Source organism: Vigna angularis, chromosome 9, assembly GCF_016808095.1.
Source record: "Vigna angularis cultivar LongXiaoDou No.4 chromosome 9, ASM1680809v1, whole genome shotgun sequence".
Taxonomy (NCBI): Eukaryota; Viridiplantae; Streptophyta; class Magnoliopsida; order Fabales; family Fabaceae; genus Vigna; species Vigna angularis.
Window position 1 is genome coordinate 22282036 of NC_068978.1, and position 17702 is coordinate 22299737.

General features: G+C 35.4%; 2 protein-coding genes across 3 annotated transcripts; one reads left to right on the forward strand and one right to left on the reverse strand.

Annotated features, from left to right (window-relative positions):
• Positions 1-2253: 2253 nt before the first annotated feature.
• Positions 2254-5677, reverse strand: LOC128193931 (uncharacterized). The gene is made up of 2 exons (XM_052868127.1): positions 5544-5677; positions 2254-2955 (listed from the first exon to the last, which is right to left on the reverse strand). Exons 1-2 carry the CDS (start codon positions 5675-5677, stop codon positions 2349-2351), a joined length of 741 nt encoding a protein of 246 aa, XP_052724087.1. The 3' UTR covers positions 2254-2348.
• Positions 5678-10597: 4920 nt separating this feature from the next.
• LOC108347570 (auxin response factor 9) lies at positions 10598-15110 on the forward strand. Of its 2 annotated transcripts, none has more exons than XM_052868462.1 (14): positions 10598-10989; positions 11087-11217; positions 11404-11499; positions 11799-11855; positions 11946-12098; positions 12195-12279; positions 12384-12474; positions 12610-12774; positions 12860-12979; positions 13049-13121; positions 13207-13357; positions 13443-14044; positions 14151-14338; positions 14520-15110. In XM_052868462.1, exons 1-14 carry the CDS (start codon positions 10956-10958, stop codon positions 14653-14655), a joined length of 2082 nt encoding a protein of 693 aa, XP_052724422.1. In that variant the 5' UTR covers positions 10598-10955; the 3' UTR covers positions 14656-15110. The 2 variants fall into 2 exon arrangements, with proteins under 2 accessions (XP_052724422.1, XP_017442390.1); XM_017586901.2 differs by having other exon boundaries at positions 11090-11217.
• Positions 15111-17702: the final 2592 nt, after the last annotated feature.

A 17702-nucleotide genomic window follows, 5' to 3' on the forward strand; every position in this document is an offset into this window, starting at 1 on the left:
AGGCCTTGAAGGTTCATTTGGACTTGGAGAATGCATGAATATCCCCCTTTCTAATCACTTAAGGGAGAGGCTCCCATGCATCCCCCATAGATGGTTGGTGAAGGGAAAGGTTCTCATTCACTCCCCTTGAATAAAGGAAGCTTCTAGGTTCTTTTCATGTTCAAAGCACTTCTTTAAAATGCATGTACTTCATTTCTTTCTAGAGAGTTCTCCTTCTCCTATAAAAGGAGAGCTCTTCTCATTATAAATTCATCTTAGAATTGAATATAGTGAAACTTTGCCAAATTGGTGTCTCACTTTCTCTAAGATCAAGTAGGTTGTCTTCTTTTAATACTCTTTCTAGCTCTCTCTTACAAGGATGGCCAAACCTCCCTCAAGAAACTATCATTGAGTCACTCTTCATCAAGCACTTCCTTCATCAATTCAAGTCTTCCACTAGCTACTGTAGGACTTCACATCAAGCTCCTTGAAGAGGGTTTCATCACATGTGTTTCGACTCGTCGATTCAGTTGATACTGGAAGACACAGTTGGGTGTTATGTCTTTTGTTGTCGTAACCTTAAAGTCGGGTTTGGTTCTTTTTTGCTTGAGGCTTTGGTAAGCCAGTGAAAAAGGAGGTTTGTTTTGCCTGTAAGACTTTGGGCTTAAGCATCGTATGGCTTATGGAAGCTAGAGAAACGAGTCTTAATCGTAAGGTTTTGGGCTTAAGTAGAGTATACTTGTAAACTTATGGAAGCAGGATGGTTCTGTCTGTAAGGCTTTGAGCTTAAGCAGAGTGTTATTCATAAGGCTAATGGAAGTAGGCAGGATGACTCTGAGGCTTTAGTGAGCATTCGGAGGGACAATATGTTATGAGGAAGAAAAGACATAATGTTGGATATTACTTGGTGGTAATATGTCTATGTGTTTTGCCTAAATATGGTTTGATTCATGGATGAGAGTGTTGGTTTGAGAAGTGTAAGTGAGTTGTTGTGTATTATTATGTATTTTTATTTTGTTAGTTCACCATTACTTGATTGTATTTGTACGATGATCGTATAACCCGTGTTGTTATACATGAGCAAATGTTTTTCAGATGATGTTGGAGATGTTTAGAGTGAGGAGAAGTGTTGGGAATCGTTTGCGTTTTTGTTTTTATATTTGGAATAATATGGATTTAAATTATAATATTTTCTAACAACTTTTTGAGCTTGAATGAGAATAAAGTTTTTTCCCAGTTGGTTTAACGTTATTTTATGTTCGCTTTTAGTGATGGTATCAGAAAATGGTTGTTTTTATATATTGTAAATAACATCTTGAAAGGGGTGTTACAACTTTCATTGTGTTCACTTCAGACTTTAGGCTTCATATTTCTCTATGTCACTTGTGCTTTTGTTGTTCTTTTACTTTCACTTATTGAACAAAGATTAGCTCAACAAATATATATTCACAATAAAAAAAACATAGTTGCCTAATGATTATTTATGAGCATCTAACAAAATTTATGACTTTGTTATACCTTTTTATGTCGAATGCTTATCTAAATATTAATCTTAATCATTCTTAGCTATCTAGATCTTGTGTGTACTGACTTATTATTAGATGCTCAAGTGGTATTAAAAGTAACAAATCATAGTTTCCCCTTCTAATGTAGTGAAGTGGTCAACCAAGGTATTAATCCTAAGAAAGAGTCAAGAGTGAACTATATGTATAAACATGTTAAAGGATGTGGAGATATTAAGGAACCAAATCTAGACTAAAATAGTAGCTCAAACAATATTTTATGTGTGTGAACGAAATTAAAGACAAAAATTGAAATTGAGTTGCAAACACTAAAATAAAGAGAAAACAATGAACAAAAATGAGTAAAAATAATATTATCTAAGGTAATACCTCAACATAAACCAGTTTTAAAAGTAAAAACAATATTAAGTCACTTCAACCTAAGTTCATGTATTTGCTTGTTCAAGAAAACAAGAAAAATAAGGAATCTAATAAGTGGAAATGCATTAAAAAGAAGGTTTAATACCCAATTTTGTCCCCACTTTGGTTCGGAAATCTCAAGTTAGTCCCTTTATAGAAATGTGAGTGCAATGGATCCTTACTTGTAATTATTTGAGTCTAATGAGTCCCTTCCGTTAAATAGAAGGAAACGGAGTTAGTGGGCTGATGATGTGGCAGTAGTCACTGATTAGGTGTCAACACGTAATTATGTGGGTGCTTACGTGGTGTTAGTACAGAGTCAAAATTGAGGATTCATTAGAATTAGGGAATAGTAACTCAGAGTCAAAATTTTATTGTGTGTGCTGAAGAATTGGCTCAACAATGAAAAACCCTCAAAATTGAAACTCACAATTTGGGGTAAATTAATCAGTGAACGCCAGAAACGTGGACGCCGGCGTTTTTGATGGAATGGAACAAGGGAGAGACCATGACGCGGTAGTGTGGTGGACGGGATTGTTCCTCGCTAGGATCGATTTGCACGGTGGTGACACCGATTTCTCTGAAGCGGAACCCTAGCTTCTCCCCGACGCGAGAGGCCACTTTACCGTCCCAGTATCGCTGGGATCTGGGGAACCGGTTGAGTTGTGCACGGTAGTGAGCTGCGAATTCTTGCTCCGACGAGGAGGCCATGGCTATTATGGAGGAGGTGGTGGTGTTGGTGACTTGGGCGAAACCGGCCACCGCGCCTCTTCCACGCCACTGCTTCGTCAACTCCAGCCACCGTGCCACTGCTTCTCCGATCCCGTCTGCTCTCTCCGACACCGGCAACCCAGGGAGGGGTTCGTCTTCATCGCACGTCCAAACCTCCACCCGACTGGCAGCCGCGAGCCACTGGAGTCGTCGCCAGTCGAGGCAAAATCTCTCCTCCTTCGTCGCTCGTCGTACGCAGGAAGTTCTCTCCCTTCTCCGTCCATAGTCGCCGCCACCACAGAGGCGGAAACTGCCGCCACCGAGGCTGCCGCGATGGGCTCTCCTATTTCTCTTTCAAGGGTTCTTTCGTCTCCAGCATCACCACCGGACCGAAGCATTCTTCCCTCTATTTTTCTCATTTTTTTTATTTATTTACTGATTAATTTGGCATTGACTGATTCAATGTTTTACTGGGATTGAAAATGACGAGTGTGTGTTGTGTACATCTGAGTGTGAGGGTGAATGCTGGATCTGTTCTGCCCTGTGTGTTGATTGGGTTATGTTTGTTGGGAGTGGTTACGGTCGAAGAACAATCCGGTCGAAATGATTTCGCGGGCGACAATCCGGGCGAAAAAGAAGGTGTGATTGAAACGAAGGTGACGAAGACGAGACGAAGAAGAAGAGTAAGAGAGTGAGAATGAGTGTGAGTGAGTAGCGAGTGAGGTGAAGGTGGGTGTGTGTTGGGGAAATGATTTCTTGTCTTTTACAGATAAAAGAAACGGTAGCTGTTTCAGCGAGGATGGATGACGGTTGACGGTTAGGCGAGGGGAACGGCGTGCGTGTTGGGGAAATTGAGTTTGGAGGGTATAGTTCTATTGAGTGAATGGAGGAATGGAAGTTGTGTTGACACCTCACCAAAGACAACTGCCACATCATCAGCCCACTAACTCTGTTTCCTTCTATTTAACGGAAGGGACTCATTAGACTCAAATAATTACAAGTAAGGATCCATTGCACTCACATTTCTATAAAGGGACTAACTTGAGATTTCCGAACCAAAGTGGGGACAAAATTGGGTATTAAACCTAAAAAGAAATATTGACGTGTCTAAACGAAATGGTGACGTAGAATATTTTTTGTCACATTAAAAAAAAACACTAATGTCGTTAGTCGTTGATGACTAATTCCATGAATTTTGAAAGGATATAAACCTAAGTAAAACAAACTTTGAAAAAATGATTAAAACAAAAATCGCTTAATAGTTTAGGACTAAAAACATAGTTAGTCATTATTATTATATTTTTCTTACTTTTCATGGTTGCTTCTTTTTTTTCTTCTTGAGGGACTATTTTTTTCTTTTTTAGAATATAAGTTGAACCATAGTTAGAGATATGCAATGAGCATCAGTAACCATGAGCACACCACAATAGAACAAACTAAACACAACAAAAATCATCCTAAACTAGTTGTCACCATTTCCAACACTTGAACCACCATCCACCACAAGCAACCACCACCTCCAACACAGAACAATAGGACAATCACAGGATAATTTACTTTTGGTAAAATGTCTTTCTTGTCATTTCTCTTCACTCAAGTGAAGAAGGTCTATCCATCATCTCCTGCATTTCAATGCTAGTAAATAAGATTCCGTCACTTTAAACAAACATAAATGAGAGAATATTTTTTCTACGAATTCCTTTGTTAATATGCAATATAATATTAAATTCCATTTCACATTATATATATGTCTTATTTAATTTAAGATACTTTTTCAATATTTTATATTATTTTTATATTTTGTTACTGTATTATGCTTTATTATAGAATTAAAGTTTCTTTAATTTAAAATATTACCACGTAATTAATAAGTTTATTACCTTCCGTAGTATTAATACATGCATTAAAAAAATTAATCCAATATATGAAACAATATCAATAAGTTAGTAATGGAATAAATAAATAGTTTAATATGGGATAGGAGTAAGGATGATAAAACAAAAATCTTAACAAAAATGTGTGACATTAAATAAATATTCTTAATGCATACTTAAAATATATATTATAGAGGGTATTTTGTTAATGAGGTAGATTCTAATATTATGTTCAATTATAAAATACTCGTTAATATTAAATAATTTTTAAAAATTTAGATTTTATTTAAATTTATTTATAGAAATACTAATTTATTTTTATTAATAATTTGGTATACAATTTTATTTAAATTATATCTTAAATTTAATTTTTATCTAAATTCGTATTTTAAGGATTTTATTTTTAAATAATTTTATTTGAAATTAAAATATATATATATATATATATATATATATATATATATGAATATAAAAAAAAAGTCCACATATTTCTTTTTACAACAAATAATAAACAAAAATTTTTAAACAAACCTAAACTCATTATCATTTATTTCTAGTGAACTGGATCAAGATACGCTCGAGATCGTGCACCACGTTTATTATGCATCAAAATCATAGTACAGGCGGGCCCAAAAAAATGGTAGAGTTTGCAATTATCAATCACTCAGAGGGTTAATTTCGTAATTAAATACAAAACAAAAGAAAAGAAAATGTAAAAAATAACAGAAGAAAAATCGTTGTCGCCTATGATAATATTTTGTATCTATACATGTATATGAAAATTGTTCAATATATTTCCAGTATATTAATAAGTGAGTAATTAGTAAAATTAAAATTATTTATAGAAGATAACAATTTTGTTGGTATAAATACTAAAAGTGTTGATAATAGTAAATATTTTGTTATTTTATTGTGCAATTAAGAAAATTATCTCTCCCACTTAGTTATATTAATGTAATCTTAAATTCGTGGTTTTATTGGTTCTGTAAAAGAAATAAAAAAATAAAAATTATGTAATTAAAAAAGAAAAAAATAATTAAATTTATAGTTGGGTGACGTGGCTTGTGCTGTGGCAACCCCAGCCAACCCTGCTGCATGCTTCGAAACAGACAACGGAACAAACGGCAGGTAACGGTCACGGACTTTGTGCTTGCGCTTCCGTCTCCATTCCGTCACCTCACCTACACGCATATCTAAAGTGATGGAAACTACAGTTCTAGAACTCTGAATTTTTTTTACCTTTCACTTTGATTTCTTCACAGTCTGACTAGACTAAAAGGTTTAATTACTAAGTTATGTTTGACCTATGTAGTTAATATTATTATAAATAATTATTTTTACTTTTAATATACATAAAAAACTACTTAGTCTAGATTTAAATTTGAATGAAAGTATAATTAGATAAGGTAGTTTTAATATAAATAATTAATTTTATCATATTTTATCTAATCATGACTTTCATCATGATATTTGCTTTGATTTAAGTTTGATTGTCTTCCACTTAGTATACCAAGTGTTTTATCTAGGTTAAAATTGTCTTTGTATTGATAGGAAGATTCGTAGATTAAAATATTAAGTATTAAAAAATAAATTCATGAAATGAAAGACTTTGATATTAGAAAACACTCCTAATGCGAGAAATTTGGGTAGAAAATTCATCTTTACCAAATTTCTTAAACTACCCAAATTTTTTAAATCCTAAACTTTTTATAATTGGATATATTTTTGGAATTAGTGTGAATATGTTTCTGGATCAACCTAGGTTAGCCCAGAGACAAGTTAGGATTTGGTTATGAGTTAGCTTAATCATTTCTTTTAAACATAGAATCCAACATTGGATGGGATTACTAACCAAACATACATTGATATATTCAATGACCCATAATTTGTTTGATCTGTTTTATTATGACAAAATATAGTCTCCATCGTTGAGCCAAATAAGGTGAAAAGACTTAATTGTGTTTAGAAGCTTCTACTATGATTTCAAACTGTCGCATCTTTTTAAGTGCATTTCCATGTGGCTCTCCAGTATTGTTGCACTGGGCTTTGAAGTTCATCTCACATTTAGTCATTCATTTCAAGCTACCTAAGTAAAAATATTTCTCCACTTTTTCATTATTTCATCTTTCACTATGAAAGAACCTGTTATTTAGTATTGGTTTATTTTTCATTTTATAGAAGTTTTTATCTCCATAATGTAATTTTCATGAATTTTTCAAACTCTCACAATATAATTATAATTATTAATTTGTGAAAATTTTTAATGGTTCCTAGTATCCTATTTATATTGTGAAAGCCTTTTCGTGGAGGGTTTTAATATCGATGACTATTATTTTGTAAAGGTTTGAAACCTCCTTTATTTATAATTATTCACCTAAATTTATAATCTTTTAATTTAATTAAATCTATTTTTTATAATAAAAATAAATAAAATTTGTAAAATTATAAAGTACACAAGAGATAAATCAAAATTATTTTTATTGATGGTTTAAGATAAAATACATCATTTACAATTCTAATGTAAATATAAAAAAAATACATAATATAAATATAAAGAAAAAATACATAAGGTTGATAAACTAAACAAAATTCCTAGTAGAGATAAAAGTTTAACATTAGTAACTCTGCATTTGAAAATTAAACTTCAATGAAACCTCCATATATATTTTAAATAGTTGGATGTCTCTATTGATCTTCTTTGAAGTATTCTTTCCTCAATGATACCAATACTTGAAAACTTTTATTTCAGGCTTCCACATATCAAAGTGTGCTAGATTTGGAAATGACAAACGAAGTAAGATGGTGTACTTTCTCAATAATACAAATTCTATGAACCATTATCGTGATGTGTCATGTGGCAAAGCCAATATTTTTCATCTCCAGTAACTACAGTCTTAATATGGTATTAAGTATTTGATCCTAAGGACTTTAACTGTGGTCTCTAAGAGAGTAACAAGGAGTGGAAAACTCGACGTAATTGTACGGCCATGAACTGTGTTAGGAAAGTTCTTTGAGATGGTGGGAAGTGACACTTGTGTACTTTGTCCATAAGATTCGAGAAGTAAGAGGGGAAGTAGGCTTTGTCTAGATACTCTTGGGGAGTAGGAAGGAAGAGTAAGTTTAACTCTAAAGGTGAACTGATTTTGAATGGTAAACTCGATGGTTAAGTTGATGATTGAACTTCTTGAGTCTACATGTGAATTCATTGTTGTTGGATGATACAACAATAATTGTTATTTGATTATGTGGTATTGTATGAATTAATGAAAAATTGAATGAGTTGTGTTATGATATATTATTATTATATATTTGTAAGTTTAATTATTATGTTTTGATTTAAGTTATTACGTGTTTGTTGTTCCTTACGTGTGTTTGTTGTTGTGGTTTTTACATGTATAATTTGTATTATAACGAGCAAATAATGTTATAAACAGGAGTTAACATGCACACTAGTGTGAAGGCTCCATCAACTCTCACCTTCAACTACTTTCTTCTATGTAAACCCCATAGATTATCTACTTTCTTCTACTAAGACTCTGAATTCAATAGTCACAAGCATACGGAATTCCTTCCAGTAACCACTTCATTCAACACACTAAACATACGGAGTATTTACTTGAAAATAATTAGTTACATTTGAAGTTTAATTAAACTACTTATTGAGTTTCTACTTTATATATATATATATATATATATATATATATATATATATATATATATATATATATATATATATATATATATATATATAAGAGGATTAGTGGAGACAATGAAACTAACCTTTACATTTACTTTTACGGAAATAATTGATATAATGTCATCACAACCGTGAGTTAATGTAATATGGATAAAAGCTACTTGTTTCAGAGTTGCACTACTTTTATTACTTCTGATATAATTCTATGACCATAAACCCACTGAAATCGTTTTTGTATACGTGTGTTTTTCTTTTGTATATGATTGATTTTGAAGAATGAAAGATTTTATTTATGGTTAAAATACATAGTTAGGTGCAACTTGATATTAGTTATTATTTGCTATGTGGAAATTTATCCCGTATCTTAAATAATAGTTAATTTTTGAAACTTTTTTATTACGAAAGAAACCTTAATGTCTTTTTGTTACAATTAAAAATAATTATTGTGGCAATATTTATCTATCCTAAAAATATGTATTTAAAATTAAATAAATTCTATATAACTTTAAGTTACTATGTTTTCTTAATGACTTATAAATGAAGTATATTAATTAATTTAAATTATTTAAAAATTCATAAAATAATTAAAACAATAGAAAACATTTAATATGTTACAATTTTGGGCAAAAACAACTGACACTAAAAGGTAATAAAAGTTAGGGGAATCCAAGAAATTCAATACTAAATGCGATTATATATGTGTAAAATGGATTAAGAAAAAAAGAAAGAAAGAAACGAGAACGTAATTGTTGATTAATATGATTAAGAATCCTAATTGAATAATTTATTTCGTTTTTGTTATAATGACATAAAAACAAGTATGAAAATCTAAGCAATCACAACACAATTGAGGAAATGAAATGAAGATCACAAATAAAGACAGATTATTTACTTTTAGTCCAGTTTTGATCTCACTCTTTTATAATTATATATATATATATATATATATATATATATATATATATATATATATATATTAATTACAATCCCGTTAATTACAAATGACACAAATAATAGATTTGTTGATTTTGAATTTAATTATGTGAAAAATGCTAAAATTAATTTTGAATCAATTAACAACGTAAAAGATGTTTAATTTTTCTTACATTAACAATGCAACTAGCTTACATTTAACTTTGAGTTTTGTACTGACAGGTCCTCCCGGCATAGAGCGAGCGGTTAATCCAAACACCAGTCCACCCATTTAGTCCGCTCAAGAGGGCACGTCCGCCCAGGAATATGGACCGAGCGTCCAGTCATTCAAGAGCCGGACATCCACCCATTCAAAGATGGGACGTCCGCCTAATAAACTGGACCGAGCGTTCTCCCCTTCAAGATGGGACGTCCGCCCAGGAATATGGACCGAGCGTCCAGCCATTCAAGAACCGGACGTCCGCCCAAGATGGCACGTCCGCCCAAGAATCACTGCCGAACGTCCAGTCCTTCCTGAACTGAACGCCTGCCCGGGTTGACCTCCCGGACCAACCATCATTCCCATAAATACTAATGACTCATTAAAGCCTTTAATAAAGATTAAGGTATTATTGGGCGTTTTGAGGCCCCAAAAGGTAAAAGCCCATTACAATCAGTATAAATAAAGGTCTTAGGTATGATTTCTGGACAGATTGCTTAGAACACAACACATGCATGCATTATAGAACGCTCTGTCATATTACTGACTTGAGCGTCGGAGTGCCTTTAGCAGGTACCCGGCCCCCCGGCTTGGAGCAGAGAGCGAGCGTCTGGAGTAGGAGGACGTCCGCCCGGCTTGGAGTAGAGAGCGAGCGTCTGGAGTAGGAGGACGTCCGCCCGGTTTGGAGCAGAGAGCGAGCGTCTCGAGTAGGAGGACGTCCGCCCGGCTTGGAGCACAGAGCGAGCGTCTGGAGTAAGAGGACGTCCGCCCGGTTTGGAGCGTGGAGCAGCGACCGTCCATTTTTGTGCCGCCCGCCAGTGCAGCTTGCTTCGATTCGTGGGATTCAGCAGTGTCCGTCCGGTCCATGCATCTTCACCGTCCGCCCGTCCGTCTTCGACAGTAAATTTGTATGTTTTAACAGGATCCTCACCAACTCAGTCTTGATTAACTTTTACAACAAGAATAATGATTTTGAAATATAAATAACAATTTGTTGTAATTAATTAAGAAAGTGGACAAAAACTAGTCTTTATAAGAAACTCCAAAAAAATAATTTGGTAGATGTAAAAAAGTGAAAGCAGGGGCAGAATTAGCATGTCTAGTAACAACTAACACACACAAGTCACACAACCACTGAAATAGGCTTGTTTCTTGTGTCTGGTGGGAATAGACAACACAGAAGCGACACACATGACACGACACACCACAAGTTGAAATAAAATAAAAGAAAAATAAATAAATGAGCAACAAAATTTGACTGTGTATAAATTAATAAACAAAAGGTCTCCATACAACGGAGAGTGGTCATTCATTATTCCAACCGAGTAACGCCGTTTCCTTTCCCATCCTCTCTTACTCACACCGCGCGTCGTTCAACGGAACGCTTCTTTTTCTGCTGCTGCTTCTTCTTCTTCCTCTCCTCTTCTTCTTCTTTGTCTTCTTCTTTCTGCTTCAGCCTCTGTAACTGGTCATCTCTTACGGTGGACGCTGTCGGAAACGGGATCTTGTAGAGATAATAAAGAGGATTCGGTGATTCAGATTGTTTCTTCTGCAGGCGTTACAAAGCGAATCGTGTTGTTTTGGCGAGTATTTATATTTTAAATTTTATTTTTTCCTCGGGCGTTGACCTGCGTTGAACCATGTTGAGCCGGGCGTCAAATGTTTCGGCCGAAGGTGGGAGTCGAATGAACAACGTTTTTGTAGAATTTGAGGTTTCTTAATATGTTGTTTGGGTTAACGGTGTGGTTTTTGTTTTTTTCTGGTGGTGAAGCAGTGGTTGGTTCTGGTGACGGTGAGGATGAGCTGTATGAACAGCAATGGAAGGCTTGCGCGGGACCACTAGTGGATGTTCCTCGTGTTGGCCAGAGAGTGTTCTATTTTCCACAAGGCCACATGGAGCAAGTGAGTTTGGTTGCTTGAGGAAATAATTTGTTCTTATTTTGTGTGTAATTGTGAAATTTTAATTTTGTTTTACTTTAGCATCTATTTTTGAGAGATTTGTGGACAAAATAAAGATAGTAGAGTGGGTTTTGATTTTTTATTTTGTTTTTCTTTAATTTGTTGATGTTGGTGGTGGTGGTTGCGTAGTTAGAGGCTTCAACCAACCAGGAATTGAATCAGAGGATTCCTCTGCTGCACCTTCCCACGAAGATCCTTTGTCGCGTCGTGAACGTTCATTTACTGGTAATTATTTTCTTTTTTTTTTGTAATTATCCTTCTTTTTTGTTGGTAATTTGGGGAAAATATGAATCTTGTTTGGATGTGTGAGAAGATGGTGGAAGGGGCATCTTGGTTTTGGAGTTTCTATTATCGTGAAAAGTTTAAAATTGAGATTGTGGTCGCAGTTTTGTCGTGAATCTTGATGTTGTGGAAAATTACCGACAAATGCTGTTGATGTGACTGCAACTGTGGCTTTAGAGAATCCCAACCTAAACTTTGAGTTTTGGCATACAAATGCTTACTTTGAATTTGGCATGTTGTAGGCTGAGCAAGAAACGGATGAGGTTTATGCGCAGATCACTTTGGTGCCGGAATCTAATGTAAGGATGTAAATGCCTCTTTTTATTTTCATGGTCAACCTTAGATTCTTCTCTATGATTGTTTAGATTCTAATGGTGCTAATATGTTAGCAAGATGAGCCTTCAAGTCCTGATCCGTGCACTGCTGAACCTACAAGGGCACCGGCTCACTCGTTCTGCAAGGTCTTGACTGCTTCTGATACTAGCACCCATGGTGGCTTCTCTGTTCTCAGGAAACATGCCACTGAGTGCCTTCCTGCATTGGTACTACAATCTGTTTTGTTTTTGTTGAATTTCTTTTCTCTGTTCTCTTTCCTGTTTCCTTATTTCAGAGAACTGTGTTTTTGATTTGTTTTATAGGATATGTCCCAACCAACACCAACCCAGGAATTGGTTGCAAAGGATCTTCATGGTTATGAATGGCGGTTTAAGCATATATTTAGAGGTAAAGGAGATGGGGAATTGATGAGTTTTCTTAAGTTCTACTGTCCTAGTGATTTAACTTTCTGATTGCCTACAGATTTTACCTTGTTTTTGATTTTTTTTCAGGTCAGCCACGCAGACACTTGCTCACAACTGGATGGAGTACTTTTGTGACTTCCAAAAGATTAGTTGCAGGGGATACCTTTGTGTTCTTGAGGTAAACATTTATATGTTTTCATCTCTTTAATTTTTTTTTTATGGTTCATAGATCTTGGTTTGTAATAAAAAGATCATGTCAAATATTTTCAGTTTTTCTATTCCAGTGTTTCTTTAACTGAGATCTTATGTGTAGAGGGAACAATGGGGAATTACGTGTCGGAGTTAGACGTCTAGCTCGCCAGGCAAGTAGCATGCCTTCATCTGTGATCTCCAGTCAAAGCATGCACCTGGGAGTTCTTGCAACTGCCTCTCATGCTGTTGCAACCCAGACTCTTTTTGTGGTATATTATAAGCCAAGGTAGAACTTTTACTTTTTCAAGACTAGAAAATGTCTCAGTGATCAATAGTTAGTGGGTGATTGCTGATATGAGTTGTTTTCTTAGGACGAGCCAGTTCATCATTGGAGTGAACAAGTATTTGGAGGCTGTGAGCACGAAGTTTGGTGTTGGCATGAGGTTTAAGATGAGATTCGAGGGGGATGATTCCGCTGAGACTGACAAAAGGTAGTACAATTTGTCGGGATAGTTTATTACGTGACCTTTTCATAGCTATTCTAATACGTTGTTGTTCAGATTTTCGGGTACCATTGTTGGAATTGAAGATATTTCTCCTCATTGGGAAAATTCAAAATGGCGATCGCTGAAGGTATTCTCATCTTTCAATCTGCAGTTGTTTACTTACTTTTTTGGTGATCATGATACCTATCTTTTCTTTTGTTGTCAATCCCCAGGTTCAATGGGATGAACTTGCAGCTGTTCCAAGACCTGAGAGGGTTTCACCGTGGGAAATAGAGCCATTTGTAGCTTCTTCTACACCCTCGGTTCAACCCACTATTGTGAAGACTAAAAGGCCCCGACCATCCAGCGAAGTTCCAGATGTTGGTGAGTAATTATATGTAATAACTCATTTGCTATATTTATCTATTTTCTGGTCTTGTTTGACACTTAACAATTACTTTCAAACTAGATGCAACATCCGCTGCTTCTGTTTTCTGGGATACTGATCTGCCACAGCCTGATACGACACAAATCAATGTTTTGGCCGAAAGCAAACAGAATGACAATACTGGTACATGGCATCATATGCAAACTGACATGAATAGTAAAAGCAACAGCAACAACACTATGTTAAGGAATCAGACCGAAGGAAGTTGGCTATCGTCTCCCCATTCCAGTTGTCCATCTCAATTGTTTCAAGACACAACAGATGATAGCAAGAGCGTCTCAGCTTGGCCTGTTTCAAAGCCTCATCCGTCCAGATTGAACAATGAGCATGTGCTTGACCAAGTTGACAAGGAGAGCAAAGTTGAGACTGCTACAAGTTATCGGTTGTTTGGAATTGATCTTATTGATCATTCTAGGAACTCATATGCTGTAGAGAAGGCATCTCCGCATGCAGTAAATGTACCCAAAGTTACTACTGAAGGATGTACTAGCACCTTGTCCCAAACAGATGCTGGCCATATGTCGGAGGTACCAAAGGCTTCTTCCAAGGAGAGGAAACAAGAACAGCAACAAGTGTCTCCGAAGGAGTCTCAGAGCAAGCAAATTTCTAGAAGTCGCACTAAGGTGTTGAATATAGATTGTTAGCTGTTTAGTTGTTCATATTCCAAGCCTATAAAAGGATCTTTTTTCTAACTTGAGTGTTGAATTGATGTTGAAAACCTGCCAAAAGGTTCAAATGCAGGGTGTTGCAGTGGGTCGTGCTGTAGATTTAACAATGTTGGATGGTTATAATCAACTTATAAATGAATTAGAGGAGATGTTTGACATAAAGGGACAGCTTCAACACAGGAATAAGTGGGAAATTGTCTTCACTGATGATGAAGGTGACATGATGCTTGTGGGAGATGATCCATGGCCGTGAGTATCTATTATACACAATTATAGGATCACACAGTGATACACACGTTTCTATCAAAAGAATAAGTTGTAGGAACAATATTACTAATTCAGGATAGGCTTTGGAGAGGAAAGTACAAAGAGTATAATTAGATAACATAAAACAGTGTAACACTGCTGATTATGTGATATTTTCTTGCAGTGAATTCTGTAGTATGGTGAGGAGAATCTTCATTTGCTCCAGTCAGGATGTGAAGAAGATGAACTGTGGAAGCAAACTGCCAATCTCTTCAGTGGAAGATGGGACTGTAATAAGCTCAGATACAACTGAAACCTGAAACTTTGACATTCTTTCTTGTGGTTTTGCGTTTGTTTGTCAGCACCCAAATGCTGATCCTTCTTCTTGTTGCTTCAATTGTTCGTGGGAAGGAAGTAGGTATATTTGGGCTGGGCAAGTTTCATGTTATTAGATGTGAAACACTAGCTAATTGTAACTTAATTTGTAGAGACACCACCAGGCATTAATTGTGTTAGAAAAAAAAGACCAAAACAGATTTCTTTAATAAATTAGTGGGAGATGGCAAATTTAGGCTTTAGCATCTGTGAATATTCATGTTAAGTTTGGAAGAAGAATATGTTGGGGTTTGATTTGCCTTTTTGTGGGAAAGGGGCTTATTCATTTGTGCTTTGTATTTATATCTCGTGCACTGTCCTCTAAAATTCTAATCTGGGTGAGTCAATGTATGATGCTGTCATATCACTGAATGTAAATTATGGCATTAAATTGCTTCAATTGTATTGTTCAGAAATACAGTGGTCCACGGTGACAGTGAGTCGTTGATTCAACTGACATAGGGGCTGAGTTTTGCAGGGTGGTGGCGCCACTCAAAATTCAACAACGGTAAAATTTCTTGTTACCACTCAAGTCTCCATAAAGCTTTTTTGACTCAATTTTGTTGCATTTGAAACATAATCTCAACCATTCCCATTATGGAAGATGAACTTGCTCCAAAGAGTAACTTGGACAAATTCAACTTTTGAATCATGATTATAAGTATCAAGTATGCCATGCCATACAAATAAATTAAATTTGAATAACCCTTAATGTATATTCGAATATATAATAAGTGAAATCAGAAAATAATAGTAATGATTAGTATTTCCTTGTTTACTATGGCCACACTTGAATGTCATTTAAGATATTAATGATCAATTAATTGTTCGTAGAGGAATGTAAATACGTATTTACTTTCAATGTGTTATAGCGTTGCCGTATATAGTCCATAATACTGGCGGGCAACTTTGAGAGTAAACCACTGTTAGGATATGTTTTAGTTGGGAAGTTCTACTCATGAAAATATACGAAACATTTTGTTTTAAATTTTCAGTCTCTGTTTTTTTCTCGGTAAAATTACGCTTTTGTAATTAAAAGATAAATTACAAAAATATAAAAAATAATTAATGTTATTATTATTATTAATGAGAATGAAACAGTAATCAGTAATTGCATAATTAATTATGAAAAGAGAGGGCAATGTTTCTTCACATTTCCATGTTCATGTATGTGCCTTTGTTTTTTTTTTGCTTTTTCTTATTGAAATATTTCTGTTTTTTTCCTATCATCTCAAACAATTAATTTTCTTTTTTCTTTTTTTTTTCACTCTTTTTATCCTCTTCGCTCTATCTCTGTTAATGATAAATGTTTTATTTTTTACTTAATCATGTGTTCTAGCATATTAATAATACTTTTGCATGAATTTATCTCATATTCTCAATAAATCAATAATATTTTCGGCTGAATTATTCTCGGATAGTTTCATGTCAAATAAGTTGGCCCTGAGAATTATCACCTAATCAAAGTTAGCAACATTACACATAAAATAACATTATAATCGTGATTATAATATACCCAGGCCTCTTCTAATCTTCTATATAGGTTTATAAGGATATATAGGTTTATAAGGACAGTAAGCACTCAAAGTAAAATCTTCAAAAATCATATTTGTAATGAGTCCCATTTTTTGAATACTGATTTAAATATCAGTATGTCATTGCATATTGTAGATATCCTGTCGAGATTGAAATCAAGAAGAGTTACACTGAAAAGATTGAAGATATAAAGACTAGTCCAATTGATCTAATGAATGATTTTATAAGGTCAATTCAATCTTAGAAAAGCAACATGCAAATCAAAATTCATGTTCGAAATTTCTTTTTAAGTTTTTCTGAGGTAAGGAAGAAAAGAAACTATGATATTTATTGTTTGTCTTTGTTAGGTTCCAGACTTGGGAACCTAATATCAATTCTCACTTTCACTCCAAGAAACACAGAAAGATTGGAAGAAATCAATTGTATTCACAGTAAATGGTTTATACAAACAGCACCCAGAGGCCTAACCCTCTTCAACAGGTAAGTATCCGTTAACAATCTAAACAATCAACAACCCATAACTCTTCTAACCAGCCAGTATTTACACAATCTTACACGCTCCCCCCTTAACTGTCCTAGACAGTTAGTTCGTTATAGTCAGTTACACTTATTCCTTCTCTCATACACTAACCACCTTTTCTTATTCCTATCAATACCCCCCTTCATCATCAACCTTGTCCCCAAGGTTGAAATCAGGGTACTGCTCCTTGATTGTTATTTCATCTTCCCAAGTGGCCCCTTCTGGCCCTCCTTGTTGCCATTCGACCAACACCTGCTGCACACTTCTTCCTTCTTCGGTCCTCTGCCTCCTTCCCAAAATTTTCATGGGCCAAAACGAAGGCCCCTTTGCCTGTAGGTCTGGTGGTAACTCCCTCTCCACCTGATGTTCTCCTATTGCCTTTTTCACCTGTGAAACATCGAACACAGGATGTATTCGGGCTGTCTCTGGCAACTGCAGCTTACAGGCTGCCTCCCCTACCATCTGAATTATCCGGAACGGCCCAAAGTATCTGGCTGATAGCTTTGGGTGGAGTCTGGTAGGCATCGAGGATTGCCTATGGGATCGTATCTTCAAATACACCCAGTCCCCTACTGCCACGTTCGCAACCCTCCTCTTTTTATTAGCTTGTCGCACCATAAGATCTTGCGCGCGCTCAAGATGGAACTTCAATTGTTTCAAAACTTCGTCCCTGGTTTGAAGCTCTTGATTCACAGCCTCCACTAGAGATTCACCAGGAATGAATCTGTGCAAGGAGGGAGGTGCTCGTCCGTAAACAGCCTCAAAAGGGGTGCATCGGATTGCCCCTTGATAGCACGTGTTATACCAAAACTCCGCCCACGATAACACCGTCATCCACCCTTTCGGCTGCTCTGAACAGAAACACCTGAGATATCCCTCTAACACCCGGTTCACCACCTCTGTCTGCCCGTCTGTCTCCGGGTGATACGCGGTGCT

Excerpts from the sequence above, each read along its gene's own strand:
- LOC108347570 (XM_052868462.1), top strand. The coding sequence starts at position 10,956 with ATGTTGAGCCGGGCGTCAAATGTTTCGGCCGAAG. Across the intron at positions 12,280-12,383 it reads GTTTAAGCATATATTTAGAG|GTCAGCCACGCAGACACTTG; the intron begins GTAAAGGAGATG and ends ATTTTTTTTCAG. Across the intron at positions 12,980-13,048 it reads TCCGCTGAGACTGACAAAAG|ATTTTCGGGTACCATTGTTG; the intron begins GTAGTACAATTT and ends GTTGTTGTTCAG.
- LOC128193931 (XM_052868127.1), bottom strand. The coding sequence starts at position 5,677 with ATGCGTGTAGGTGAGGTGACGGAATGGAGACGGAAGCGCAAGCACAAA. Across the intron at positions 2,956-5,543 it reads GTTGCCACAGCACAAGCCAC|GAGAGCCCATCGCGGCAGCC; the intron begins GTCACCCAACTA and ends AAAGAGAAATAG.